Raw genomic sequence first — 27775 nt, forward strand, 5'->3', positions numbered from 1 at the left:
ATGACGCCAAGGGCACTTCTTGAACACTGTCTACATTAAAATAAAGCTACTGCAGGGTAAAGGCTGCTCTTGATTACCAAAAAGAGGCAGAAAACGGAGGAAGTCTGACTGCAATCTTTCCTAGGGGCCCTGTGGAGTCTGTTGGCAAACGCATGGCTATGGCTGGGTGGTCAACCACGCAGTTACATTTTCACATCGTAAATATTCAGGGAAAACCACTAAATGCTTACAAAAGCTACTTTTTCTCCCCAACCCTGTTATAACAATTACTCGTCACACTGACTTTTTCGTGGCACTTCAATACTGTTGCAAGTAGGTTAGACTATCTACTGAAACAATCCTGTCAACTTTTTCTAAGCAGCTGTATTAAGGGACAGACCAAATTTTTGCATTTAGGTACTCCAAAAAAAATACTCGCAGCTGTATAAACATTCCTCCTTGGGCGTGCCAAATCAGCAACACTGGTGTTGTCTGCAGACCACAGTGTGTGTACCTAAGAACAAGGCAGCAGCAGCCAAACCCCTAGCATTATTTGTGCAGATGACTGCGCAAGGGCAACGACCCACGCAGGACCCTTGAACACAAGCCCGTAATTAACCAAGGACACTGGGCCAAGCCTGGGCACGTCCATAAGGCTCTGGAGCCACACGCTTCACTCACCACTGCAGCCTCGCTCAAGTATTGCTTCCACAGCCAACGATTGCAGTCGTAGCTGCTTTGTTACCATGGCTTTCCCCCTGTCGCAAAATGAAGACTTGCCCTTTCACGTACAAGCAGTAGCGGGCTGCAAAAAAATGCATCGTCCAAGCAGGGGCCACTAGCGGCAAGATGCACTGTCCTTGTGGAACGCAATGCACCTACTCGCCAAATACCTCCTATACAAGCCACCATTGTTAGTATAAAAACGAATCTGAGCTATGATGGAGAGTGACGAAATCTGGGAAACTGCATGGGTACAACCCCAGACACCTCAACCTGACCTTACTCCCTTACTTTTCGTCCTGTTTGGTATCCTTTTGTAGGCAGCCTTATCTGGGGACTTCTCAAATATTTAGCCTGGTCAATGGCACAACATACACCACCACGGGCATGAGAAGCTCAACTGCAACCAGCCCTTTCTCGCACGCTCCCAGTGAAGAGCACGTATCGTCAAGAGTTTACTACCAAGGCCAGCAAGACTACCACGAAACTGCCTCCCACTTCAACCTCAGCTGGCTTGCAAAAACAGCCCAGGCAAGGCCACCACAATGCCAGCAAGGTTAGCAGAGTGTCTTAAGTCCTCAAAAGCATTTGCTAGTGACTCAAACTTGCATCGAGTTGGCACCCAGGCCATTAGCAAGAACTAGCAACTACACATAGGCCATAGAAGGCCTAACAGAGGGGTCCATTTCAGAAGTTGATCAAGAGAAAAATTTTCAAAGCATGCCAGTACACTGCACATAGAGATGGCCAGCTTGTAGAGTCTTAGAATGGAATGCCACAATGCCCAATCTAGACCCCACTGCCTACTGCTGGCTCTCCCTATGTACACGTATGCAAACAGAAAATGCCTATGTACAGAAATTTGTGCACTGGTAGGAACATTTAATAGCTTGTTCAACCACAGCATTCCTTTGACTGCCCTTGTCATGCCAATCAGCTTCGCAGTTAAAACAGTTCCAGGGTTGGCATAACCAGCCGCAACATTTGACTTATAGGAATGCCTGGACAAATGCCTAGCCCTGTGAAATCGGACAGGAGCACGACTTGTCTGCTGCAAACTTCACAGCTCGGAGTCCACTTACATTTTACCGGCATTTGTACTATGGTGCCAAGTTCCACAGTTGTGGTAGCCAGCCCGAAAGAAAACACTGGACAAGGGATGGGGACGATGCAGGTGCTGTGTCGTCCCCTCTCTTGTACAGTCTTTCCTTTTGTGCTGGTCATCCTGAGGAATTTCCAACTTGAAAAATTTGCTACCCCATTGAAGTTGACAGAACTGTTCATTCACCATCAATCAATTGCAAAACTTGTCCCTCAGCGATGAGCAAAATCTACATGTAGCGATGCAAAAAACCCAGAACACGCTTTAATACCTGCTGTACACTTAGACTGGTACACTAAGTACCCTCGGGCATATGAACTCTGTGATATACCGTCCTCGCAGGCAGTTCCGACTATATCACATCGAATCCAGCCAGAACAAAACATGGTGAAGACAGTTTATTATTCTTTCAGTGTCCACAGAACACTCGGAGCATCACACAAGCCAAGAATCCCGCAGAACTGCCCCTGTCCAAGAATAAAGCAGCCTGCAAATGTTATGCGCGTCCACTTGCCAACAAGGAGGTACGTTACTAAAACTGAACACCTGCAGACGTCCGAAAGAGGCTACGGGGCAAGGGCAACTACAAAAGCAATGTTCCGCTCAGAGCTTGCACTTCTCTCGGTAAAAACACTAAACAAGCTTCACAAGTATGCTGTACAAGGGGCTGCTTGACCCCAATTTTTTTTTGTCTCCTCTCCTCCTCGTTCCTGTCAGCCAAGTGCAAACAGTTCTCAATTAAAAATCCCAGGAGAGATGTGGGCACAGCCAACCTTTACTGAGCATGAAAGAACAAAAGCTGTGGCACCAAACTTCACAGAAAAAAAAAAAAAAAAAAAAAGAAGAAAGAAAGGTTGGAGTACTGCTATCACAGGAACACTTCACTTCTCCTCGCACCACTCGTTCTCTTTGCGAACCTGGAACAGAGGCAGAACCAAAACCACTTTAGACGACAACCCAGACGAAAGTTGTATGCGCTAACGGCTGGTGCCTAATACCCCTGTGTCTGGCAGTGCATTTAAAGGGATACGGAAATCTGGCCTGTTCGATAACCATGCTACACATCCTGAATGAATTTTCAGAAATATAGAACTAGCACCTTTGAGGGGGGGGGGGGGGGGGGGGGAGGAGGAGGAAAAGGAAGCCACCCAGATAATTGCCCACGACTGAGAACAATTGGTCCAGCAGAACATCAGAAATGCTGCCAAGCAACATGGACAAGTACTCGCACCTGCTCCCACAATGCCAACCCAGCTGAACAAGCCAGTTCCCCTGAATGCAAGAGTACTACCGCCAAACAGAGCGGGGTCGCCCCCTGCCCCCCCAGGTGCACGCAGTGCCCCACCCACAAGCGGACGCCAAGCAGCAGCAGCAGCAATGAACGGCCCGAGTAAGCAGCGGTGGTACGTACGGCCTGTTCTGGACCATCCAGCTCTTCACCGTTCGCTTTCTGCACTGGCAGTGTTTTCAGCCACTGTGCGAATCCGCAGCAGCATGTGGTACAAATCATTGGCTCAGCATCAGCACCACGGCTGGCTTGGAAAACCCCCACACTACTGCTACAACGAGCGAAGCAGCACATCACACGGGCCCAGCAGCAGCCAACCCTCCCTTTCCCGAAGTTAGCTGCAGACTGCCGGAGCACAGAGCAACCAGCATGACATGGCACTCCATGTAAAGAGCTTTGGGCCTTCTGCACTAGGGCAGGCGATGAAGCAGCGCTTGCATACTAAACAGGTCAGGGAAACTGGGCTAACCAGCTTATCTGGATTCTCTTAGCCATCGACAAGGGCTGCAACAATTGCGAACAAACTTCACTCCTCATGTGCTGAAGTTACAACATGGCTCCAACTACGCAAGAGGCAAAGCCAACAGACTAAAGTAATGAACAGACTTCGTTAAACTCTACATTAAAACACCATTAACTAAATACCCATTTTTGTTTTGCATTTCAGGTTCTTTCGCTTCTAAAATTCACAAAGAAAAATTTTGAAGGAAAACAGTGCTACTGTAAGAACGTAGAGGCCTGCACTGCTGCCCTGCCAACTCTGCATTCCTCTGTTGCAGGAACTAGCACAACAAATGATTTACGTTGAGGTTAGCTTGGGCGAGAAGTTTCCCTTTAAAAGTGCACAGGAACTGTTGCACAGTGAAACTAACCATACGGTGAAACTAACCAACAGCAGTTTCTGGTGTTACAAACGAAATGGCTGTCAGCTATGTGCGACTAGTGATGTAGTTCTGGGTGACAAATTCAAATTGACAAACATTACGCCTCGTGATACAAACAAAAAATGCAGTGTTACATGGAAGCAAACTGTAAGAGCAGCGAGATAGCTCTCAGTAGCGAGCCGCACATACTTTAATCTCGTCATGGCAAAACTGTACTGAAATAATGGATGTCATGAATTAATCACAGATCCTCAAATAACGAAATTTTAACCGATCAAAAGATATAAAAGCCCAATTTTTCCCCCACAGTGACAACCACCTACTTTCCCGACAACAGATTTCTTGAAAATGCATGGCGCATTATGGGCATCCTACGCAGCATTTAGAATCGCCCGCTGTGGTGCCGCACTGCATGGCCATGCTCCAAGCCAAGCCAAGCTGGTGAAGCCTGACTGTCTGTGGAATACAGCACGCTGTACTTCTGCACTCCTTTTCTTTATGTACACTGGCAGCAGCAGTGTAGGTGACAGGAAAATGGACAGCAGCAGTGAACCCAAGTGAAAATCAAAGTTGCAGCTCTGGACCAAAACAATACCACAATTCAAGCTGTTGATCGATTGATTGATAGTAGGGTTAATGGGCCAACACTACACAGGCCACGAGACGTGCCATAGTGGAGGGTTCCAGATATTTTGGCCACCTGGGGACGTTTAACGTGCGCTGAAATCTCGAACACACGGGCATTGTCGCTTTTCGCCTCCATCAGAAAAGCGGCGGCGGCAGCAGAGAATCGAACCCGCATTTCATAATGGACCTCTCCCTGTATGTAAACAACGTGACGTCACTAAGCGCACGTGCGCGACGGGTGGCGCCTGCTGGCGGCCGCGAAGTGAGGTGGCAGTTGGCAGAAAGCGCCTGCGCCGACGGCACGGCCTGGCCGCGCGGCGCCCGAAAGGAACGATGTGCCGTTGGTTCGGGCCGTCACTGGCTTCCCACATTGCAGGTGGGGGTCTAGCTATCCTAGTTGTGGCCGTCCCACCTCCATGTAGCTTTCCGCATCTACAACCTCCGCAACACTTTCGTTTACCGTACGGTGAACTGAACGGCGACGCTTTCGGATAATCAGTGCACGGCAGAACAGCCTAAACGAGTCATTCTGAAGGTTGGTGCTGTTGTGACGCATCCCAAAATGTCGCGATGATGTCGTTCTCTACGGGATTGACCGATTGTTTTCTTACCTTTACCCCAGTGAAATCTCAAAATGGTTCATCGTCATTGTGAGAGTAACATAGCAGCCACATATGGTTGGTGCGTATATCTTGCGACAGTGCACTGAAATATTTTCGGTAGTCATTATTTCATGATAGTTAAAGTTAGTGTCCATGTACGCCTGCTGCACACGCCAGCGTCGGGAGGCCGCAACAAATGAATACATTCACTGAGTGTTCGCTAAGGGCAAACACATTTTTCGAGTCGCGTGAGCGGCCCATCTCGCCCCGAAGGCACGATGCTACATGAGCACAGCAAGCATCTCAGTTTTCCGGCGTCCTCAAGGCAGAATATAATTGATCAAGGTAAAAATTTATTGTACTTACAAGCAATGAATTTCGTTCGTCTTGAACAGGTCCCCCCATAACAAAAGACCAAACTTGTCGTTGTCGATCAGGCAGCAGGCGGCTATCGCGGATCCCTCGTCGAAACATTCATTTCGCGTCACCTAAGCAGGTTAGGCATTCATTGTGTTTTTGATACAGTGCTCTACCTCCTCAAAACATGACAATATTTCGCAGCAAGAAAATTTCTGTCTGCCTCCTCCTCCCCCTCCCCCTATTTCACTTGAGCAAATTTCTGCTGGTGCTGCATGATAGCAGATGGTTGATAAACAGTACCATTTCATTGCACGAATCAGCGCGGACTGCCAATGTAGACGGTATGACTCCGCTTTGGAGAACAGCTGAAGTTCGAGAATGCGAAATTGCGCGAATCCACCTCTGTGGGGACTCCGAAAAGTCTGATGCCGCTGATTTTGCTCGCAAAATTTGGGTAGCCGAGAGCACAGCAGCCCACCGGTATCAGAAACGCCAACACGTAAACAAGAATTCCACTTTTGCGCGCGTCTAATGCAGCCTCACTGCATACGCGCCGCGCGCCGGTCCGAATGTTTTGCCAACCACCCTCCCGGCCACACCCAGCACGTGCGATTTCCGTGACGTCACGGCCGCCGCGTGACGTACCCCGGGAGAGGTCCATTGGCAGCAGGAACTAACGCAACTGGCCAGGGACTTCAGAACCATGCCGAGCAGCCTCTCCACCATTCTCGGCAGCAAGGAAGCCATCACCAGCGCTGTCGAACGTGGTGTTAAAGGTGGCGTTAAAGGAAGCTGCAGTCTCCCGCTTTTGAAGCAGTGGAAGACTCTGCCTTCAAGTTGTTTTTAGACGCAAGGGTGCCCAATTTGCCCGCGAGTGGGGCCCTCCTCCAGAAAAAGTGATAGACTTCGCTTGCATTTCTGGCAGCGATAGCTTTGTTGCAAGAGACAGCTGGCTATGGCGATTTAAAGGCCAACTGTCACAAAAATTTACCTGCCCCAAATTCTGTATCAGCGTGTGGTATACACAGGGGCGAGACAGCTGAATCAGATTTGGGAGCAGCTACATCTTAATTTTGGAGCAGAAAAAGCCCAAATAAAATTTTCAGCAACTCGTGGGGCGGGGAGTGCACTTTTTAATCAGTTTTGAACGTACATTACACCGAAACAGCCTTTCAATCAAGTTTTTCCACCAGATAATCACACTGCACTACCTTTTAACAAACCACTCTGAAATTCTTAGCCTCTATGCATAGATAGAGTGGAGGTCCGTTGAAAATATCGAATTGAAAACATAAGGAATTGTAAGGCCCTATTATCATGTGAATGCCGAAATTTTTGTAATCCCAGACTGCTTTACGCACAAGTGTAGAGTCGTCACACCCCACCAGCCCTCCCATTTCAATACCCCATGTGCACGTTCACTACGATCGTAATTTGAGTAACATTGGCATGTTTAGCTACCTCCCTTATGGCATTAAATTTCACTTCAGATAGATGAACCATTATCACTAGCATGCAATAATCCCGCAATCGAACACTGCTTTAACGTTTTCCGGCGATGTAGCCTGCGCTGCCACTTATGCAGTGTCGATCATCCCATTCCCACCGCTCGCAAGCTCGCTGTCAAAGGCAGCAATAACTGTTTTCTAACACCGCAATGAGTCCAAAATTTCACTTCCAGTACGCACCGAGCCTCACACACAAGGCCAAAACACGGCGAATTTGCGGGCACCAAGTTGTTTTTGATGAACTCCCGTCTTTCTAGTCTCGCAATTCCCCGCAATGATCAAACGACTAAACGTGAACCCAGCCACCCCCATAACCAAACCACGGTAGAAGTCGGCGAAGAGCACTCTGCCTGAACCACGAGCTACTGCTTCGCCCGGCAGCCACGCTTTCCAACCTTCACCACACTAAGATGGCGGCACCCAGTGAAGTCGTTCCAAAGATATGGCGCTCCGAGCATTGCCGTGTTTTCATCACCTTGCACAAGTAGTTTGCCACCTCAGTACACAAGTATTTTTTCTACAAGACTTTGCAATGGTTTACAACTGGAAAACTTTACAGCATCACCTTGCCAATGCTGGAAAAATATGCCGCCAGTAAGCATTTTCCCCCACTGAAACAGACAAGAGCGTTAAAATCCATGGCTCTGACCGTTTTGGAGCAGTTTGGCACAATTTTCCAGCTTTTGGAGCAGCCTGGTGCAGGAAAATAAATTTGCATCAAAACTGCACAATATGCGCAGCTGTCTCACCCCTGTATACACCACTAAAGTCTCTTGTGACCCAATTTTAAACTCCACACGCACAGTACTTTTGTTAGAACCATACAAAAGCATGCCACTTCAGCAGGCACTACACCTAGTGGAATGTCACCATGACTGGTTGCCACTGCAGCGGGCGCCCGGATGCGAAGTTCCAGTCAGGACTCCCGTCATCTCTCCTCAGTAGCCCTTTCATATGCAGCCTCACGCAAGTGAGCAGCATAATTTGTGTATCTTGTATGAATTGCTTTCACGCATTTCATAAATGCGAGAATAAGGTGTGGGTTGGCGAGGCAAGAAAAGCTGACTCTTAGAGTACCGGGGATGCCCACTGGTTGAGAAGAGATACGAGCAATATGCCGCCAGTGAGCAACTACGGCAGTTGCACAACGGCCGATTTAGTGATTGCGACGGCTGCAGCAAGCTCTGTCAACCCTACGAGCACGCGAGACGCGAGTATGGCTTACGCAAGACTATGCACTCTTGGCGCGAATGGCCAGTGCGTCAGGCGCGCGCGACCTAGTACAGCAGCTGTGCAGCGCACTGCGGGCTCACAGCCGGCCAGCTCTCGGAGTGCACAGCAAGCAAGAATGGCTGACACCAGACGATTCGCTGTTTCGGCATGACTGAACGTGGCAGCTAGCTGTGCAGAACACTGCTTGATCGCGGCTGGATGACAAAGCGCAAGTGGTGCTACAACAGCTAACGCGAGGCTAGCAGTGCAGCACACTGCTTGATCATGGCCAGTTGACTGACAGCGCAAGTGGTGTTAGAACAGCTAATGTGAGGCAATACTCCTTGCACTATTGTGGCTGGTTGGGCCGCAAACAAGTACAGCACCCGGTGCACTGCACGGAATCGATTCAATTGAAAAAACTTCAAAAATAAATGAAAACTAGCTGCTGTTGGTAACACTTCGCTTACCGATTAGAAAACAGAAGATTTGGCAGAATTGTAATAATGAAGGAGGCAACATTGTGCTTCGGTTTAGGTCACTGTTTCAGGACACCAGCAAAGGCAGGGGAGTGTGTGCGTTGCTGCATGGCGTGCGGGCAACCTGCTAACAGGAACAAAACTGCTCGCGTAAACGAAAATAAACTTATAGATTTGAACATTGACAATATACGCTTAAACCGAAGTCTCACAATGTTGCTAGTTAGCATGTTTCGCTGCTTTCCTCCCACGTTAGCTTTTGCTTTGTTTTCTGCTCTCACAGACGTAGCATGGTTCAATCAGGGCAGCCAATATGCCCCGTGAAGGCGCCCATTTAGGCTTCACACTGCCTTTTGAGTTCATATTGGCTCTCAGCTTCACCACAATGCCTTTTACTTAATGGGAAACAGCGCAAATACAAAACTTGGACAAGAAAGACAACGGGACGAAGAGCTACTAGCAACTGACGATGAGTTGCTAGTAGCGCATCGTCCCGTTGTCTTTCTTGTCCAAGTTTTGTATTTGCGCTGTTTCCCCATTATGAACCTATACTAACAAGCCCAACTCTCAGTTCTAAATGCCTTTTACCTTTTATTAAACTACTATAGGCATGCCTCAGTCGCTCAGAGCGAAGCAATAATGGTTGCACAAACTTCCCAACCCCTTTTTACGCATGTTTTGAGTTTTTGAAGAAATGGACGACCGAAAACATATCGAATGCACGCCCGTCTTCTCACAGGTAGCCGTGGGAGAATCTTGCCAGCGGAACAGACCGCAATGGCTGCTCTTTTCCAGTTTCGGTCTGGAAAAGGGCATTTTTGATCTTGAAGTAATACTGCCGGAAAATAGTGCATTTAAGGGCCCTAAAATTTTGTTACAGTTGGCCTTTAAGGAGTGCACAATATCACTAGAGTAGTCACTGGAATGTCCCAGTCCACTGACAAAGAGACAGCAACGGTGTGGGTGAACGCCGCTGGGGAGAGGAAAATGCTGACGAGACAGCACCCTTCTACCAGTGTTGCCAGAGAAGACTGTCCTTAAAAGGTGAGCCCTGTTGTGGTGAAAAACAGCATGGTGTTCATCACCCTGCTCCTGTGCACGAACATTGATGGGTGGGAGAAGGTTCCACATTTGGCGATAAGGAAAAGCACATCACCATGATGCTTTAAAGAAAAGAGGAGACCTCAACTGCAATGCCTGTAACAGGAAGGCCTGGATGATGACGAAGGACGAAAAGTTGAAGAGGCAGAATTGCAACATGTGCCTTTCCTGTGCTAATTGTGCTGCCCACCTCAGAACTGCGGCTCATAAGAACATTTAACTTCGCTTCTTGCAATCCAACTGCTTGGCAGTGATGAAGCATGCCAGCTTGTACTAAACCTGAAACTGAACCGCGACAAGACTGATTTGATCAAGGTGACGAATTGATTGATTGTGGGGGTTAACGCGCCGACGCAACGCAGGCGATGAGGCGCGCCGTAGTGGAGGGCTCCGGATTAATTTTGACCACCTGGGGATCTTTAACGTGCGCCGAAATCTCGTACACACGGGCGTTTTTGCTTTTCGCCTCCATCAGAAAAGCGGCCGCCGCGGCCGGGAATCGAACCCGCGACCTCGTGCTCAGCAGCGCAACGCCTTAGCCACTGAGCCACCGCGGCGGGTATCAAGGTGACGAAGATGCTTCTCGCAGCATAGATGAGCGCGACTGCCAGCCCCACGCCGACTGCTTTAGACGTGCGCTTGCCACCAACGAGCAGTAGTGACAGCAACAAGTCAACTGACAGAGTAGCTGCACCTGACGACAGCCCCCCTGCTTCAAACAAAACTGTGGCATTGTGTGGAAGGCACTCTGACACTGGTGTCGTGTATGGAGGCGAAACCTGCGACTACACGAACGTGGATTCTGACTGATGCAACGAAGAAACTAGCAGACGGCAGCTGTGCTTGGCGCTGCTCAAGCGCAAGAAGGAAGAGACGACAAATGATGTCGGAATGGCTGAGATTTTTCGACACAACTTGGCGATACATGGTGCCTTATGTGCTTGGAAAGAAAAAAATTGAAGCTAGCACTTCTGTCTTGCATTCATGTTTCACCTCTATGTCTAAAACAGTCAAGCTCGCAGGAAGAGGCAACAGTGGCACACATGCTCACCGTTTTAGCAAACCCTACATTCTGGAAAAACCAGCCCAACTGTCTTCTTGGCACTTATTTACGGTTAAGACCAACTGGTCTGTGCTTCACACATACACCTGTCAGCGTCAGTCCCTGCTCCAAATGGGACCAGTGTAGGCCCCCCTTGCTCACCTGCTCCTCCTCGCTGGGAGTGAAGTCGTTCTTGATGTTGAACTGCTTGCGGATCTCCTCGGGGGTCTTGCCCTTGATCATGTTGGCAACCGTCTTGCAGGTCACGTCCAGCAGCCCCTTGATGTCCAGGTAGTTCGCTGCCTGCAGGGGGCACATGCAACGAGCACCAATGTGCTTACGTGGTACACTGATATTAAACTAAAAACTTGCATACCCCGTGGTACGAGCCGACGTTTACGATTCGAATCTGCCCAAAAAAAATGCATACAGAGTTTGGACAAACATAACTTCATTTGAAGGTTTCATTTCAGAACACTGATTTACGCAAAACCCCTACACTCCCGTTTTGAAGGCAGGTCGAGGTCGACTTCACCATGCACTAGCCACACGCAAGATGCAATTTTGTTTTGTACTGCCTTCCCAAGTGAAGGCAGCTCAAATCATTCCCAAAAAGCTTGAGAACAAACCATGACAAGAAACCAGATTTCCATCTCTGTTATAGCCAGACTCCGCCCGCAAAAAAAGGAAGGGCGCAAACAGCACTGAGCTCTAGGTCAACTAAATGGCAATTCACCTTCCATCAATCAAGCAAGGCCGATTTTAGTAGCCCTGCTTTTAAACACTTCGAGCACGTCATGTAATTAGCAATATTCCAGGGCGAGGGCATAGCCAGCAACAAAAGCAGTGCTAGTGTAATATCTCTGAAAGACACTGATGTGGCTTGCGAGCAGTCACAAGTGCACCTCATGGAAGTGCAAGCTTGTTAAAGACTAAACAAAACAAGCGCGTGGGCTGCGCAGAGCAAATGAAATGCCCAAAAATGGGTGCTCTGCAGCGGGGATTTATGTGGCAAACACACACATTGCAAATGCTATTCCCACTAGCTGCAAAGACCTGACCCAGAACTGTGCGGAGGGAGTTCACACTCTACATAGCCAGCCACCAAAGTTTTGCGGCGTCCTTTGATTACCCGAACCAACTCGTCGCCAGACATCCCACTATGTGTCCAAAGAAAATGAGTTCCATCAACACTGGAGCCAGCATAGCAAAAGCAACGCAAGTAACTCCGTTGGAAGCAGACCAGACTGACGTTCAATGGGACCTGGGAAATCTTGCACAACTCACGCAGTACAACTTTCTGCTCCTGGGTGTTGCCTGCATAACATCCCAGACCATCACCCCAAACTTGCACACTTAGCGGGGACTTGGCCATTTAAAGAGAGACGCGGGTCTTAGAATCTCGAAAAGAAGTTTTCAAAATCGCCATTTTTGGAAAGTAGATCTATTTTTCTTCCTGTCAGCCAAATATCCAGATACACGAGTATGTATTTGAACCATAATATCAATTTATAGCACTGACGACTGCTAAAATGGGAAGAGATTTGACGCAAGAAAGCATTTTTTCGAGGACTTGCCACTCAGGTTCTATAGGCGCTACGACGTCCACCTTGGTCTCCTTCGGAAGCAAGTCTTTTCGTTTCAATCCCTGTCAGAACAGTTTCGTTTTGTCTATTGGTTGCGAGTAAAACCAGGGTAGAAAAGAGACAGAACGCACCACCCAATTGGCTACTGACTGCACGTGACCGTAGGGCACAATCTCATTGGCTGGGCACCAAGGGTCGTCTGCTCAGCACACTCACCACAGTGCATAGGGGAGTACATGCCTTTGCAAAGACCGGCAAAAGCCCCGCATGGTGTAAAAACAAAGTACCATATATTGCCGCACATAGGTCAAGTTAAAAAAAAAAAAAAAGCGACCTTCCAAAATAAGGGGGGGGGTTAACTTATACACGGAGTCGGCCTATACATGGGCTGCCATCCGCTAAAAATTCAAATTCAGCGCCGCTGAAAAGTTGTTTCTGGAGCAGACTAGAGCCACTACAAAGCCTTATCTAGCCAGCCTGGAGGCTGGCTAGCACCAGCCAGTCAATAGTCACTCGCTATTTTGAAAAGCGCTCTGTGTTGCGGGTGGCACGATTGAGGCAGTGGCGACTGTTCCTGATGTGCCGTAACAATGCCTCCACAAGGTCGGCGCCAGTACAGCGCAGCATTCAAGCGCAAGGCGATTTTGCAAAGCGCATGCGAAGACCAGATCTTCGCATGCGCTGGTACGAGTGTCTGTTCGCAGGCCGAAGCAGGGATGTTACCCCATCGTTGAAGAGAAAGTGCATGAGTGGATACAGCTGCAGTGGAAACAAAGCCTCAGCATGTCTCACGAAGATACCGAAATGAAGTTGCGGGACGTCGCGAACGAGTTCATCCACCGTGAAGAGTTCAAAATATCCAAGAAATGGATAACCAACTTTATGAAGCGGAATGGGCTGAACCTCCGGCATCTCACAACAGTTGCGCAAAAGCTCCCGGAGACATATGACGAGAAGAGGCTTGAGTTTCGGCGGTATGTTGAGGACCTGAGGAGGCGGTGGGGGGTTCTTACTCAGCCAGATCGGCAACACTGACCAAACACCGGTCTGGTTCGATATGCAGAGCAGAACAATCACCGAAAAGGGAGAGCGTCAAGTCAGTCTCTTAACAGGAAATGAGCACAACCGCTTCCCCGTCATGTTGTGCTGTACAGCAGACTGCCACAAGTTGCCACCTTTCATTGTTTTCAAGCGAGACGTTCCTGCCCAAAGTCATTGTGCGAATGAACGAGAAGGGTTTCTTCAATGAAGAAACCGTGCTGGAATGGTTTCGGATGGTGTGGTGCAGGCGTGCCGGAGCTCTGCTGAAGCCCCGGAGCATGCTTGTGCTGGACTCTCTCTGCAGCCACGTGACGGACCGGGTCAAGAAGGCTGCGGGCCAACGCCGAGTGCGACCTTGTCGTAATCCCAGGGGGGGATGACGTCGATGCTTAAGCCGATCGACGTATCCCTCAACAAGCCCTTCAAGGACCGCGTCGGGGCACTGTACAACGCATGGATTAAGCAGGCGGACAAACCCACAACACGCACCGGACGTGTGAAGGGCCCGTCCCTGAGCACGGTGGCCCAGTGGGTTAACGACGCCTGGTACAGCCTACCTGACGACATGGTGCGCAACGCCTTTGTGAAGTGTTCGATTTCGGCCCCGCTTGAGCCAGCCACCTCCAACGACGACGAGAGCGACTACGACACCAACGACGACAGCGACAAATAGGCTTAGGCTTCAAGCTACCGCTCTGGAACTAGTCACTTTTTGGTTGTCACCAATCGCTTTGATATTTTTGTTTTGTTTTGTTGGCTCGGCGACGGCAGTGACGGTAAGGGCTACGTCCGCAGCATTCACAGTGGGAATAAAAGTCAGTATTTTAGGTCCTTCAAATAGGTTTTTTGCGTTGGCGGATATAAAAACTAGGGGGGGGGGGGGGGGCTTATTTTCGGAGTCTACTAATACGTGGCAATATACAGTTACATATGTTTACCGATAACCAAAAGAAAGAACAGCACCACTACAAGCGCCTGAAACTTTTCTGCATGTAACTTATCGCGAGAATGGCGCCAGGACACAGGTAGGCTTAGAGCATCGGCGAGCTGTCGAGCCGACAGCGTACGCTATACGACAACGCCTGAGGGTGCGCTAATGTGCGTCAGCAGCACGATAGAAAGAAAAGAAATGATAAAGTGGAGCATGCCGCTTGCCGACTACGCAAAGGAAGTGCGTTTATTCTGTTATCAACGATGCCACGCGGCTCGCACTTCGTCGGCCAATTACCATACTGATGAGAGATTTGAGAATGATAAATGCTCGCACTGTGCACAACACAACGTGCGGGGGTGACATGATATGCGAATAGATTAAATCAAAAACGTGGTTATCCCCTTTAGCCAAGCACATGCACATCACAGAACAGTGTGGTGCATGCCATTACCAGCCCCTTCGTTTCGTGCGATGCAAATCGCCCTGGAGCGAATTTGATTGCAACAAATGAAGCAGCAACATAACAAAATAAACGTTTAGAACTGTGGTGCACGATCTGCACCTCAGCCTTGGCCGCCAAAGAGAGAAGGCGTGCTGCCATGAGCGTAAAAATTTAAGCAACGTTTTGGCTTTCCTTTGGTTCAGTTTTACTGCCAAGTGCAGGGTAAGACAGATGAAGCAGATTTGGGAGCAGTTTTTGGAGCAGCGAAATTTCGATTTTGGAACAGAAGAACCTTGATTTGGAGCAGTTAACAACATTAAATACGTCGCCTTAGGCGCCTAAAAATGAAATTTTGGGCAACTCTGGAGGGGGGGGGGGGGGTGAGGGTGAAGAGCACTTTTTAATCGGTTTCGAACGTAAATAACCCTGAAACATCCTTTGAAAAAAGTTTTTTCTACCAGAGTACCACAACATATACTAGCTGCACTACCTTTTTACAAACCATTTTTAAGTTAAGCTTAGTGTGGAGCGCCGTTGAAAATATCGAATTGAGAAACTAAGCAATCGTAAGGCATTTTTATTCCCATGCGAATGCTGAAATTGTTATTTTTGTAATCCAAGGCTGAGCTTTATGCACAAATGTAGAGCAACGGCAAAAGTTGCGCAAAGCGGGGTGACAGACTTCGCACCCTCACTACGATTGTAATTTGAGTAACGTTGGTATGTTCACCCATCTCTTTTGGCATTAAATTTCACTTCAGGTAGATGAACCATTAGTACTAGCATGCAATAATAGCCCGTCCCGCTATCGGACACTGCTTGAACATTTTGCGGTGATGTAGCTGCACCGCCCCTTCTGCAGTGAACTGTCTCATTCCCGCCGCTCGCAAGGTCGCTGTCAAAGGCAGCAATGAGTCCGCAAGGAGTCCGAAATTTCACTTCAAGCACGCACCACACCTCACTCAGTGCTGTAATACAGCGAGTTCGCGGGCACCGCGTTGTTTTTGATGAACCCTGTCTTTCGAGTCGTGCAACTTCCTGTAAAAAATCAGGCGAATAAATGTAAACTAGCCTCTCCCATAACCAAAAACCACGGTAGAAATCTGCGAAGAGCGCTCTGCCTGAACTAGAACGAACTAGCCTGACCCACGAGTGACTGTTTCACCCGATGGCCACGTTTTCATATCTCCACCAAACTAAGATGGTGACGCCTAGTAATGTCGTTTCGGAGATACGGCGCTCCAAAAATTGCTGTTTTCTCGTCAACTTTGAACAAGTAGTTTGTCGTCTCAGTAAACATTAGCATTTTTTCTACAGGACTTTGCAATGGTTTGCGATGGGAAAACTCGACATTGTGACTTTCGTAAAAACTATTTCGAGGACAATTTTATGTGGGTTTTGTATTGAATGACCAATCAGTTAAACCTTCACAAAAGGAATCACCTTGAGGGTGCTGGAAAATTATACCGCCAGTAAGCTTTTTTCCCCACTGAATACTGCCGCGGGAGCGTTAAAATCCCTGGCTCTCGGACTGCTCTGGAGCAGCTTGGCGCAATTTTTGCAATTATCAAGCTTTTGGAGCAGCCTGGCACAGGAAAACAAATTTGTATCAAGACTGCAATATGTGCAGTTGTCTCACCGCTGCAAGTGCCATCTGTGTACAGAGCATTTCATAATTTTCCCATGAACCGATTTCAGCAAACTTGGTATGCTCATGTTGAGCGAAAAGAAAGCTACATTCTAAAGCATTTCTCTTTTTCACATGCTCAATAAATAAAACTTACTTGTAGTAAAACTTAAACTGCGATTTTCTCAGCTTCCCTTTTTTTGCATATGTGCCTAGCCTTACAGAGGTCTCCAGGTTGTTCTTTTTCAAAGGATTTCTATAAATGCTAGCCCGCTGAATTCGGGATGAAATGAACTGCATGCTGATGGTATTTTAATTGGCTCAATGTGCCTCAAATAAATGTTATGAGTAATAATATGAGCTCATTAGGTTTTTTGAAGAATGTACTTCGCATATTTAGACTAATTCGATCCAATCAACTATCTTTACAGTAATACAAATAGCATCAGCATACATGGCAGGTCTTAAGCTACACATCCATACCATTTTTTAATAACTGAATAAAACGCCCCTTAGCAGCCAGTAAGAAATTACTTGGGCTTTAGTATGTTCTTTGGAACTCAAGAAATAATGATGCCACATTAATTACATATTTCAAATTAGGAAAAGAAAACACACACGCAGTGATTTTCATTATCAGACCATGTAATGCGACGGGGCAGCCTGCTGTATTACATGGCCGCCACCATCTCAGAGCCTCACCAGGATGAGCTCGAACAGGGTGCCCTGGTCCACCTTGAGGAAGTCTGCGTCCCAGGACGAGATGTCGTCTGTGCGCTTCTCCTTGTTCTCGTCGTCCTCGGGCGGGGGCGGGTCGTCCTTGTGGTAGGTGGCCCAGTGGATCACCTTCTTCAGGATGGCCGAGTTGACATTCGGCAGGGGCACCACCTCCTCCTCGTCCTCGTCCATGCCCAGGTCTGCACGTTACGCCGCCCATCCCGGGGTTAGGAGAGCGCAGCAGCAGTAGGTAACTACGCAAAAGGCTTCCCCTGCATGCGGAGAAACCTCCCAGCATGTTTCAACAGCAGCCGTTCAGCATACCATGCCCCCCCCCCCCCCCCTATCGTGGCGGCCACCTCTGTTCCTTTTGTCGAAACCGACACGAATGAACGAGGCTCTAAATAATTATTTACACTGCGACTGACCATCTAATGAGCCATTATGATTAATTAGTGGGCTGGTAGGCAAAAAGGTAACACGAAAATTTCGTGTCAGTACAGTTAAAAGGGTACAGACACAAATTTTCAGTGTTATTACACAGTTCGCTTCCTTTACTCAAAGACTACCTTGGCTGAAATAGACCAGCCTGCGGTGTGTGGAACATACAATTTGATCTCATTCAGAACAGCACGCAGAGTGGCGCGCAGCAAACAGACATGAACGCGCAATCGCTCCATGGTAGAGGTGACGTAGCTGCGTGCCTCGAACGCTCATCAGGAAAGCGTGAAGTCACTGCACACGCACAGCCTGGCAAGCGGCAACTGGGCCCTAGAGAGTTCGCGAACTGATGCACGTTAGCCCGAGCTATGGGCATAACCGCTGCACAGGAGACACTTGCCAAAAATAATGTTGCACATGCGGTAAAGGAGGTGATAATATATCCCAGAATCGCAACAAAATTCACCATTACCCATTAGGCATTGATAGAAGCAATATACAGGAACATGAAATTTTGGTGTCAGTACTCCTTTAACTGTTTCACTGGCAGCCATGCACTATTACTGGCTGGCCTCAATTGGCACGCATCTCTTTCATGGAAACATTTCCTTCTAGGAGCATTACGAACTGTGCGACACAAATGCACACCAAGAAACAAGATGCTGCAGTGGCTAAAGTATAGTAATGACGATCGCGACACAGGAAAAAAAAAATACACGCAAGATGTAGCATTTGCAGTTCAACGAAGGCAATTGGACTATGATACACACTAACAAGCGAAATGTCTATCGGTATGGTGTACACCCCATTCAGCCGATAGAATCCCCTGGTACCCAACAATGACCTTGGATATATACTAATCCACACTCTTGCTGTACAGAACAGCTGACAAACTTGCTTAGGCAGCTCAAAAGAAACTTCCCTACTATATTAGAGCACTGCACGGGCCTGATTTTAAGGCCCGAGCCCGCTTCGCGAAGCCCGAGCCCGACCCGGGCCCTAACACATAGCCCGAACCCGGTCCGGGCCCAAGCATACATAAGTGAGCCTGGCCCGAGCCCGGCCCGGGCCCACCATCTCAAGCCCAGGCCCGGCCCGGTAATTTATTTTTTTGGCCTAGGGAGGGCCCGCGCGTGTGACCAGGCCCGGTCTTTGATGCTGAAGAAAGTGTTTATTATATTCCGGGCGATCAGACGGAGCGTCTAGTCTGTACAAGCACACCATGAACTGAACGCAAAAAATAAAGGTTTAAAAGTGCACGTAGTTTTAACTTTCACCGTCCGCAGTTCACGCCACATCGGCGTAATAATAGCTGGTACGCTTAGACGAGAGACACCATTACCTTTGAGTACCAGAGTCTTGGCAACTTCACGTGGTTGTCTCGGCCACAAATTGATATAGCTGAAATTTTTTGATCCGCATTTGAATCAACGAGTGTGTACGCGCGTTGAAATACTTCACCTGCAGTGGTTGTTAAGCGGTGGTGTTTCTCTGGCATGCATGTTTGATTCCCGGCCACGGCAGCCGCATTTTGATTGGTGCAACATCTAAAACACACATGTACATACATAGACATAGGTGCACAGCTCCAGGATATCTGAATTAATTCCTTCCCCTCTTGGGTATTCCCTGTAATCGTATCTTTGGTATGTTATACACCAAAATATGAAATCTTGATGCAATACAAGAAATGTCATTAAAATTGCAGTATAGTGGCCATCAGACCTAGCAAAACACGTCTTTAAAACAATGCGTACAACTAACAGCCAGAAGCGCGCAAAAATAAACCAAGAATATTCATTTTTAAGCTCTTTTCTACAATTCACGTCAGACCTATTAACGGCCGTGCCTATGAATTCAAGCCTGAGCTCGGCCCAAGCTCACGGCATCGAGCCCGGCCCGGGCCCGCCGAAAATAGACTTTGGGTGGCCCGGCCCGCAGGCTGGGTCGGGCCCGGGCTTTCGGGCCGGCCCGGGCCCGTGCAGTGCTCTATACTATATTATCAATGCCTGTACTTGCTAGCCCATTACACTTGCCAACAAGCGTTCGCTTAACAAGCCAATAAGGTGAAAACAACTCGATAGGTTCAAACATGACCACCAAGTACCCTTAGAAAGAACACTGCCTGTGAGGGTACTATATCTAGCTCTACTAAAGCCACTTGCAAGCATGAAGTCCCCAGGAATTTGATTTGGCAGCTAACAAGAAAAAAAAAATAGGAATAGTTCTGGGAAAACAAGCAATGTTTAAGCAAAAAAAAATTGCAAACTTTGCTTCTTGATGTAATCTTGCTGTTTACAAACCAGTCACAACAAGGCCTCATACAAAAATATGCCCCGCCACACCGGCTACGCCGATACAGGTTCGACTCGCAACAGGCGAGCGGCCGCCGCCGCTGCTCCCCGGGAGGCGGTGGCGCCTTGCAGCGAAGCATTCGAGAAGTAAAGGGAGAGGAGTGAGCTGTTCCGATATCCATCGGCATCGCCCCTGTGCACCATTCCTAGCTTCTTTCCTTTGCGGCTGGTATAAATTGTTACCTCGGAAGTTTTGGGGGTGGCTTACTGCATCGCCAGCGTTAAGTTTTATCATTGGCTGCAATGCTCTTATGCACATTTGCACAAGCCTTCCAGTTTGGCAATAGGGCGTCGCAAAATATCGACAACGTTCAATCTTCCACACAAAGATCCGAAACACTGGCTGACTGCATTTTTTTATTTACTGCTTCTGCCTCTAATGCTGACAATGCCTCACAGTACAAAATGCAGTTATGCTTTCAGCTACGTCACTGATGGCCAGTGCACCGCTATGCTTGCCTTAAGTTACCAAAATGAAAACCTAGAAGTGCCGTAAAAAACAATATGCTAAGAATAAAAGAAAATATGCATGATGCTATCTTCCAAGGAACCGTTATCGCCTACTGTTTTCTATTGGTCACAGCGTCACTTTCACGCTGAAACCGAGAGGAGAGCACAAATTACTGATGCCAGTTTTTATACGCCCCTTTCAATGCCCTTTTCGGCTGCATTGTTCTTTTCACAGCTGGCCGCACCATGTCGAGTGCCTCACAGTGAACGTGTGCTCATTGTGGAATTATGCTTGAAGTCTTACACGCAGCGCGAAATTGCTGAATTAACTGGCCGATTAACGAACACCGTGAACCACATTCAGGCTTGTAGAAATGAAGGGCGAATTTGTGACGCCCCTCATGATTGTCGCCCTCGCGTTACCAGCGCCATTGAAGATGAAGGTTTGGTCGCCGCAGCTTGGCACTGCGCAGCAGCATGCTCAACTTGCAGGTGTTTCAGCTTCACTGACTACTGTGAAAAGAAGGTTGGCAGAAGCCAGACTGAGGAGCACCGTCGCCGTACAAAAGCCTCTTCTATCCGACGACAACAAAGCACGTCTCGGGTGTGCGTATGAGCACAGCACCTGGAGTATTGACGACTGGAAGCAGGCGGTGTTCTCGGACGAATTGACGTTTACCACAAGATGGGACCAGAAACGTCGCGTCTGGCGTCCTGTGAACACTTACTACGAGCCGGAATCATACAAGTGGCCCCAAGCGGAAGGACGTGTGGGCCGTAATGCCCAGAGATGGACTTGGTGCACTACACCGAATTGAAGGCTCCTAAACTGCAGAGAAATATTCCAAAATCCTGGAACATGTAATGATCCCATATGTCCTAGATGGCCCCTTCCCTGACGGTGTTTACCTCTTCCAGCAAGACCTGGCCCCTGTGCACACCGCAAAAAGTGTCAAGACATAGTTAACTGACCGCGGTGTGCGCTAACTTGAATGGATCCCTAAGCGTGCTGACATGAGCATTATCGAGGGATAAAGGTACCGCTGTCAAAGGAAGGACTGCACATAGCATCGGCTGTGGATTGTGGTTGCAGCCAAATGGAACGTTATTAACTCCTTCGGGGCCACCGGGAAAAAGTGATGAAAATAGGAGGTCTCTGTACAAATTTTTTATTACATAAGGCAAAGGCACCATCCTGCCTTAGCATATACCAAAATGCAGCTAATTATATGTTCCTTGACATACAATACCAAGTTCTACTTCAACTCTGATGATAGAACCATGAAAAATTCTGAAAGTAAGAACTTCATAAAAAAACTACAGAAAAAGATAAGCATAAATATAAAAATATTAAGAATAAAATTTCAGGATATACAAAATCTAACACACTGCTTTGTTTCTTCATCACGAAAGTTTGATGCGGCAAAGTGTAACTGGTTTTTTGTATTGTGTGTGACCTCTTTGGCACTAGGGCCATGGCTACGTCATCGCCCAGGTACACACCGAGCTCTCGTTTCAGTGAAAACACCCGTTTCTGCGCTGGTGGCAGGAGATCACCACCATAGGTAGTTAACACTTTAGTGAACAATATAAACCAGCCAGAACATATTTCGAGCACACATACCTACTCCAGAGCCAATCGAAAACGAGACCAACACCCACCTTTGAGTGCAATTTGATGTTCCAGGCTGATCGACACCCGAATCCTCACTCTAGCTGACATCCGATCTCTAAAGCCGCATTCAGACTCTTCACTGCCACTCTCATCATTAAAATCCACAGTAGAAGTATGACGCCATGTTTGTTTACATTCGAAACCACTGCCCGTCAGAATAAAATATCCGATGCGTTGCCACCTGGCGATAAAAAAAGAAACTTCACAAAAGAGAAAACTCCAGTTTTCAAACTATCTCCTAGATGTTGCTAGGTGTTCCATGAAGTGAAAATTTGTATTCTGCAGGCTCGCAAAACCATCGATCATGTGATCGATGGCCTATGGAGTGGTCCCAAAATAGTTGAGCACAGAGGCTACTTGGCGGCTTTTTATGCATCACTTCCATGCAGAATCCAACATGAGATTGCTGCTAAAGGAGGCATGATTCGATACTGAGGCACCATCAACTTTGTCTCCATAAGGTTTTTTTTTACTCTTTCGTTACGGCGGAAAAACGGCCGATTTTGAGTGCTTCCACAAACGTTTTTTTTTTTTCTTGAACTACTGGACACACTTAGCCTTGCTATGCATGAAATTGTAGCTCATAGATTGCTCTTCCAAACACAAAGCAGCAGTTTTGTTAAAGGTACAATTACAGTTTATTCGTAAAGTAATCAGAAAAAAGCCACTAAGAAAAGTATACGAAAAACACAAATCAGCAATGTTTCCAAGATTAAAAATTTCAGGAATTTTAAGATATACAAATTGTTCCTGCGTTTCTTGGCTATGATTCAATATATAAATCAACAGTGCACACCAAGTCTTAGATTTTTGAGGGCCCGTTAACCTAGCGAAACTGACGGCTGTGCCACACCGCGAAGGCACTGAAGGGTGTGCGAGTATCAGTAAAATGTGCATCCAAGCATACTCTTGTGTTCTCGCACAAAATCCTTATCAGTTTGGTGGTAAAAAACAAGAAAAAAAAAATCCAGTGCTCTCGGGAAGCATTGTGCACCGCCAATCTGACACGAGCGCCAGGTTATCTTGAAGGTGATAGCGCGATACGGCGCGGTGCATTTGGCAAAATATCCTGGCTGTACGTTGTCGAGACCCTAAACACAAAAGTAAAACCGCAGTGGTCAGATAAGAAGCACGTTTTGTTTATAAATACAGCGGGGAGCCACAACGAAATTACCCGCCAGTGCTTGTTGAAGCGAGAGGTACCTGAACCGGAGATTCGTCGCCCAAACTGAAATCTGAAGATCCCACATCGTTGCTTGACCCATCACTGCTACAGGAACCAGAAAAATTGAAAAGCAGGAGCTGCCAAAGTGCTTGCTACAGCAGTCCGACTGTGCGGAGCGTTCCCGACGCCATTTTCCTCCTAATCCCCTCTACCTTTGGTCCCAATTTCTCTTGCTACACCACCAACACATGCGACACAAACGAAACCAAAACTGAAAGAGAAGTTGCCAATCAACACATCAGATGGCGATAGTCATCTGTGGAGCGCCGGTTTTAGATTTATCGGGAGATTTGAAATCAAGCCGGCTTCTGATTACCTATGGCACCGGAGTGAAAGAATTAAACAAAATTTATTGCAGTTGCATGTTTTTGCTTTGTTGCTGCCTCATAATGAACAGCCATGTAACGGCATTACAGTGGCGCAGGTCAAACTTTCAGTTTCAATGTGTTAACTCTGAATTAATTTTGGCGAGCTTAAAGGGACCCAGAAAAGCCTTGAAAAATTGTTTGCAAATTATCTGTACTACGTATGGGGCTCACACTTGGCTCAAAAATCCCCCGTTATGTGTTCTATCACCTGAATGCATTTGATTGCCACCTTCACAAAGCTTTTCTGGGTCTCTTTAAATTTGTAATGAACATCTATAGGTAAATATGGCTTGTGTAATTCCAGAAGTGTTGATACCATTAAGGCAATAGCCTTATTTACATCGTCGTTCCATCAAGTCCTTGGGCGAAAGCCGGTCGCCAAGACCCATTGTATAAAAGTTCTGGATACCTCCAGCGAGTTCAAGGCAGTTAAAGCGGACCAGAGCATGACTGCGCACGAGTGGATGACAAAGAATTGAGAGTTGTTAAAGTTAAGAGCAACCAAAGCGAATTAAGGTGAATCAAATTAAATTAATAGGAGCAAAAGCAAATTATGATTGATAAAAGCAGATCAGGAAAGACAGCAAAACAAAGAAATTATTCAGAATTAAGACGATTCGAAGTTAATCAAATGAATGAAAGGGGATGGCTCAGCGAGTGGTTATAAAAGAGAATAGGAGGAATCGAAGTGAAATAAAGTGAATTAGGTTGAAATAAAGTGAATTAGGTGCCTGACTAGGTAAATTAATGGGAATTAAAGCGAGTTAAATTTATTGAAGACTGACGACTATGCAATAGGAGTGAACGAGTCAGCAAATTAAGATGAATCACTAAAAGCAAACAAAGTAGACCACTCGATGGGTTAAGGGAGATGACAAACTGTAATATGGCGGATGGGGCCTACTCAAATGGGGCCTACTAATAATGGCTAATATTTAATTTGATAATTTACGAGCCTAATTAAGCATACTAATTAAGGAAGGAAATGTGGATGAAAAAGCAAAGTTTTGCTGACTTCAGTATCAGGGTTGTCGGTAAAATATTCATGCAAGAAGAGCAAGAAATGTCTACAGTGGACATGAATGCAGAAAAAAAAAACGCAACCAAGTAAATCATGTGCATGTCTTTAATGCAGCAGAAGTCGGGCGTTCACCTTCAAGTAGTCTTAAGGATAACATAAAGGAGTGTTAATTTTTAAGATGATCAACAACAAAGCCGTTTAAAAAATACGTTGCATAACAATACCCGAGCCACCGTTCATTTCGCGGTAATAGCAACAAAACCATCACGCGTCACAAATTCTGGAGTCTCACGGCTGCGCCAAGCTGAACTACACCGGGCAGCTTCATGCGTACCGCATTCCGAGCGCGAAAGGCAACAGCACTCTGTTGATGATTATCGGAAGAATGGACGCCCTCTCCCTTTACTTTTCGAATGCTTCGCTGCAAGGCACCACCGCCTCCCAAGGAGCAGCTGCGGCGGCCGCTCGCCTGTTGCGAGTCAAATTGGGCGAGATAGTACTACCGCACTCAATTTGACTCTCCACCCCCAAGCAGCGGCCGGAGCTGCTCCCTGGATGGTGGCGGCACCACACAGCACGGAATTCAATAACTAAAGGGAGAGGATTTAAATCCCCTTTCAATAATCACCAGCATCCCCGTAAGTTCTATTGCCTTCAACTTACTGAATGGGCAATGCTCAAATGCCTCCGATGTAGTGCAGTCGAGCACAGTTTTGTGCAGCATATCAAGAATTGCGACTTGTGTTTGTTCACTTGCTGCTATCAAAGAAGAACTGCAGATCAGCTACAATGCGTTTTGATTTGTTGCTTCTTGCGCCCATTTGAAACTTGTAATCGTACCGGCTTTCAAATAAGTTTTTAACCCCTCTATGGGCTCACTCATGGCCCACCGATTGGCTTAGGTGGCTTACATTGACTTCCAGCAAGAAAAATTTATACTGGCGGACCAATAGTTGGAGGTAATAGCAAGAACCACCTTTCAATTTCGTTGCCGCTAAGCGTGGCTGCACTGAACTCGTCTACAGCGGGCATGTTTGTGTGTTGCGCATTCAGTAAACCACATGGAATAGAAGGCACGGGGGTGTTATCAGAAGAGCTGAATCCCCCTCATTAGTTCTCGGGTGCCTCGCCGCACGGTGCCACAGATGTCTGGGATGCGGCTCAGGCCACCACTTGTGTGTTGACTCAAATTGAGCGCAAATATAGTTCCTGGATTGCAGCGACAGTGAGGCAGCCCTGACAGACACAAAAGAGCTAACCTGCTGTTCTGCTAGCCATGGTGAATAATTTGAGCTTTCCAGCATAGGCGGTGCTTACTTCTTACTTATTGGGCTCTACAATACGTGATGCCCAATAGCTGCTACGAAGTGTGAATAAACAAGTGAAAAACAGCCTCATTGAGTAAAATTATGGCCAGTTCCACCACAACCATTTTCGACTGCTTTCCCATGCTGAGCTGTTGTGGTTGCTGGGATGTTGGCTATGCTTGTCAGCAGCGTCAGCAGCAGCATTTAACAGCAAGTTCAATAAAAGCTCTAGTAGCATTCAAATAAAGAAACGTGATGAATGAGACGAAAGTTTACATTACTTTCAGCTGCTTATTACAACCTTCTGGCAGTGCTGCAAAGCAGCTCACGACAAGCTTTGAAAACACCTCAAACACCTTTATTCATGTTCACTCAAATGCCTGGGATTTAGGATAGAAAAATCACTAAAGCAGAAAAAGCTCATAATATGCCAGCCACTGGAGGGCGAAGGCGTCTCCCATAAACTTCCAACCACCCTGCCAACCAAAGGCAAATTATCTTCACAGTGCAGCGTTGAAGGGGGAAAAAAGGGAGGGGGGAAGGGGGCGGGGCTGTAGTAACCTTACCTTCCAACATTGTCTTTATGGTGACAGACGCCTTCGCAATTTCCACGTCCACGTCAAAAACCTCCCCATCGGAGCTCTGGAGCTTGATATTCGGCATCTAAAACCAAGAATTGGTGCATTCAAGACAAATGCCGCTTTAAGGAAACAAAACCACGCCAGGCCATGAACTGCAACTTCATTCAGAAATTAGACAGCCTTTCCCGGCCTTATCAGCTTAGGCTTCCGTAAAGTGCTACTGTAGACGCATGACAAGGCCGGCATGGGACTGTTGCAACTATGGTCACGTGACAGCACGGGCATGTGGCCACTAAAACATGGCGTTGTCAAACCAACATTTCCAAGACGTTCCCAAGTGAAGGAACAAGTTGAAGCTTCCGTAAAACGCGACTAGCGTTTTCCAGTGCGCCCCCTTAGCTAAGTAGCGCTGCCACACAATGAAAGCAGTACAGTTAATGTTACCTCGTGCAGAAACGCGAAATGGGATGTAGATTCGTAAAATAGCGGCACACAGATTCCCTGCACGAACGAACGTCAACAACTAACGTAACAGGGCAGTTGTACCGCGAACACGTTACCATGAATACGTGAAACAAAAACACAAAACCCTGGATGCGAATTACAAAGTGCGCATGCAAGGCGACAACAAACGCCAATTCACACAAATGCACACCTCGCGCCCTACGGCCCCCACCCCGACTCTGCAAACGGCGAACTCGAGGCACTATTTGAACAAAACGCGCTTCGAAACAATCAAATATTTCTTCTAGCCACATATAAATTAAGGGCCCACACAAAGAAACCGACAGCAGTCAAGTAAAACTGTCTGCCGAGTCACAGCAATCACTTAGGCCTAATGAAGGATTGGAACGCAACCTCCGCAGCAGTATCCCAAAAGCAAGCTCTCATATTTCATACTAATAAAAATGCTGAACAACGGGAAAGGCTTTCGCCTACCTTTGCTGGCAGTCCTGCAAAGCAAAGACGAAGCGAATTTGGTCGCAGTTACCAGAAGACTGCGCGCTAAAATAAATTTCCTGAGTGGCTATTCACGAATTAGTGACCAATGGAATTGACACCGCTGACAACACTAGCAGCGTCTAGCGGAATAAGTTTG

General features: G+C 47.4%; 1 protein-coding gene across 4 annotated transcripts; it reads right to left on the reverse strand.

Moving 5' to 3' along the window:
- Positions 1 to 2189: 2189 nt before the first annotated feature.
- LOC144173927 (S-phase kinase-associated protein 1) lies at positions 2190 to 27775 on the reverse strand. Of its 4 annotated transcripts, XR_013323404.1 has the most exons (6): positions 27616 to 27774; positions 26662 to 26758; positions 17240 to 17454; positions 11070 to 11210; positions 6211 to 6320; positions 2190 to 2721 (listed from the first exon to the last, which is right to left on the reverse strand). XR_013323404.1 is itself a non-coding variant. In XM_077702268.1 (5 exons), exons 2-5 carry the CDS (start codon positions 26756 to 26758, stop codon positions 2686 to 2688), a joined length of 489 nt encoding a protein of 162 aa, XP_077558394.1. In that variant the 5' UTR covers positions 27616 to 27774; the 3' UTR covers positions 2190 to 2685. The 4 variants fall into 4 exon arrangements, 3 of the variants coding, with proteins under 3 accessions (XP_077558394.1, XP_077558393.1, XP_077558395.1); XM_077702268.1 differs by lacking the exon at positions 6211 to 6320; XM_077702267.1 differs by lacking the exons at positions 2190 to 2721; positions 6211 to 6320 and adding an exon at positions 2982 to 3278 and having other exon boundaries at positions 27616 to 27775.

This window comes from Haemaphysalis longicornis, unplaced genomic scaffold (assembly GCF_048455015.1).
Source record: "Haemaphysalis longicornis isolate Haplotype H1 unplaced genomic scaffold, Haemaphysalis longicornis Haplotype H1 scaffold_3, whole genome shotgun sequence".
Classification (NCBI taxonomy): domain Eukaryota; kingdom Metazoa; phylum Arthropoda; class Arachnida; order Ixodida; family Ixodidae; genus Haemaphysalis; species Haemaphysalis longicornis.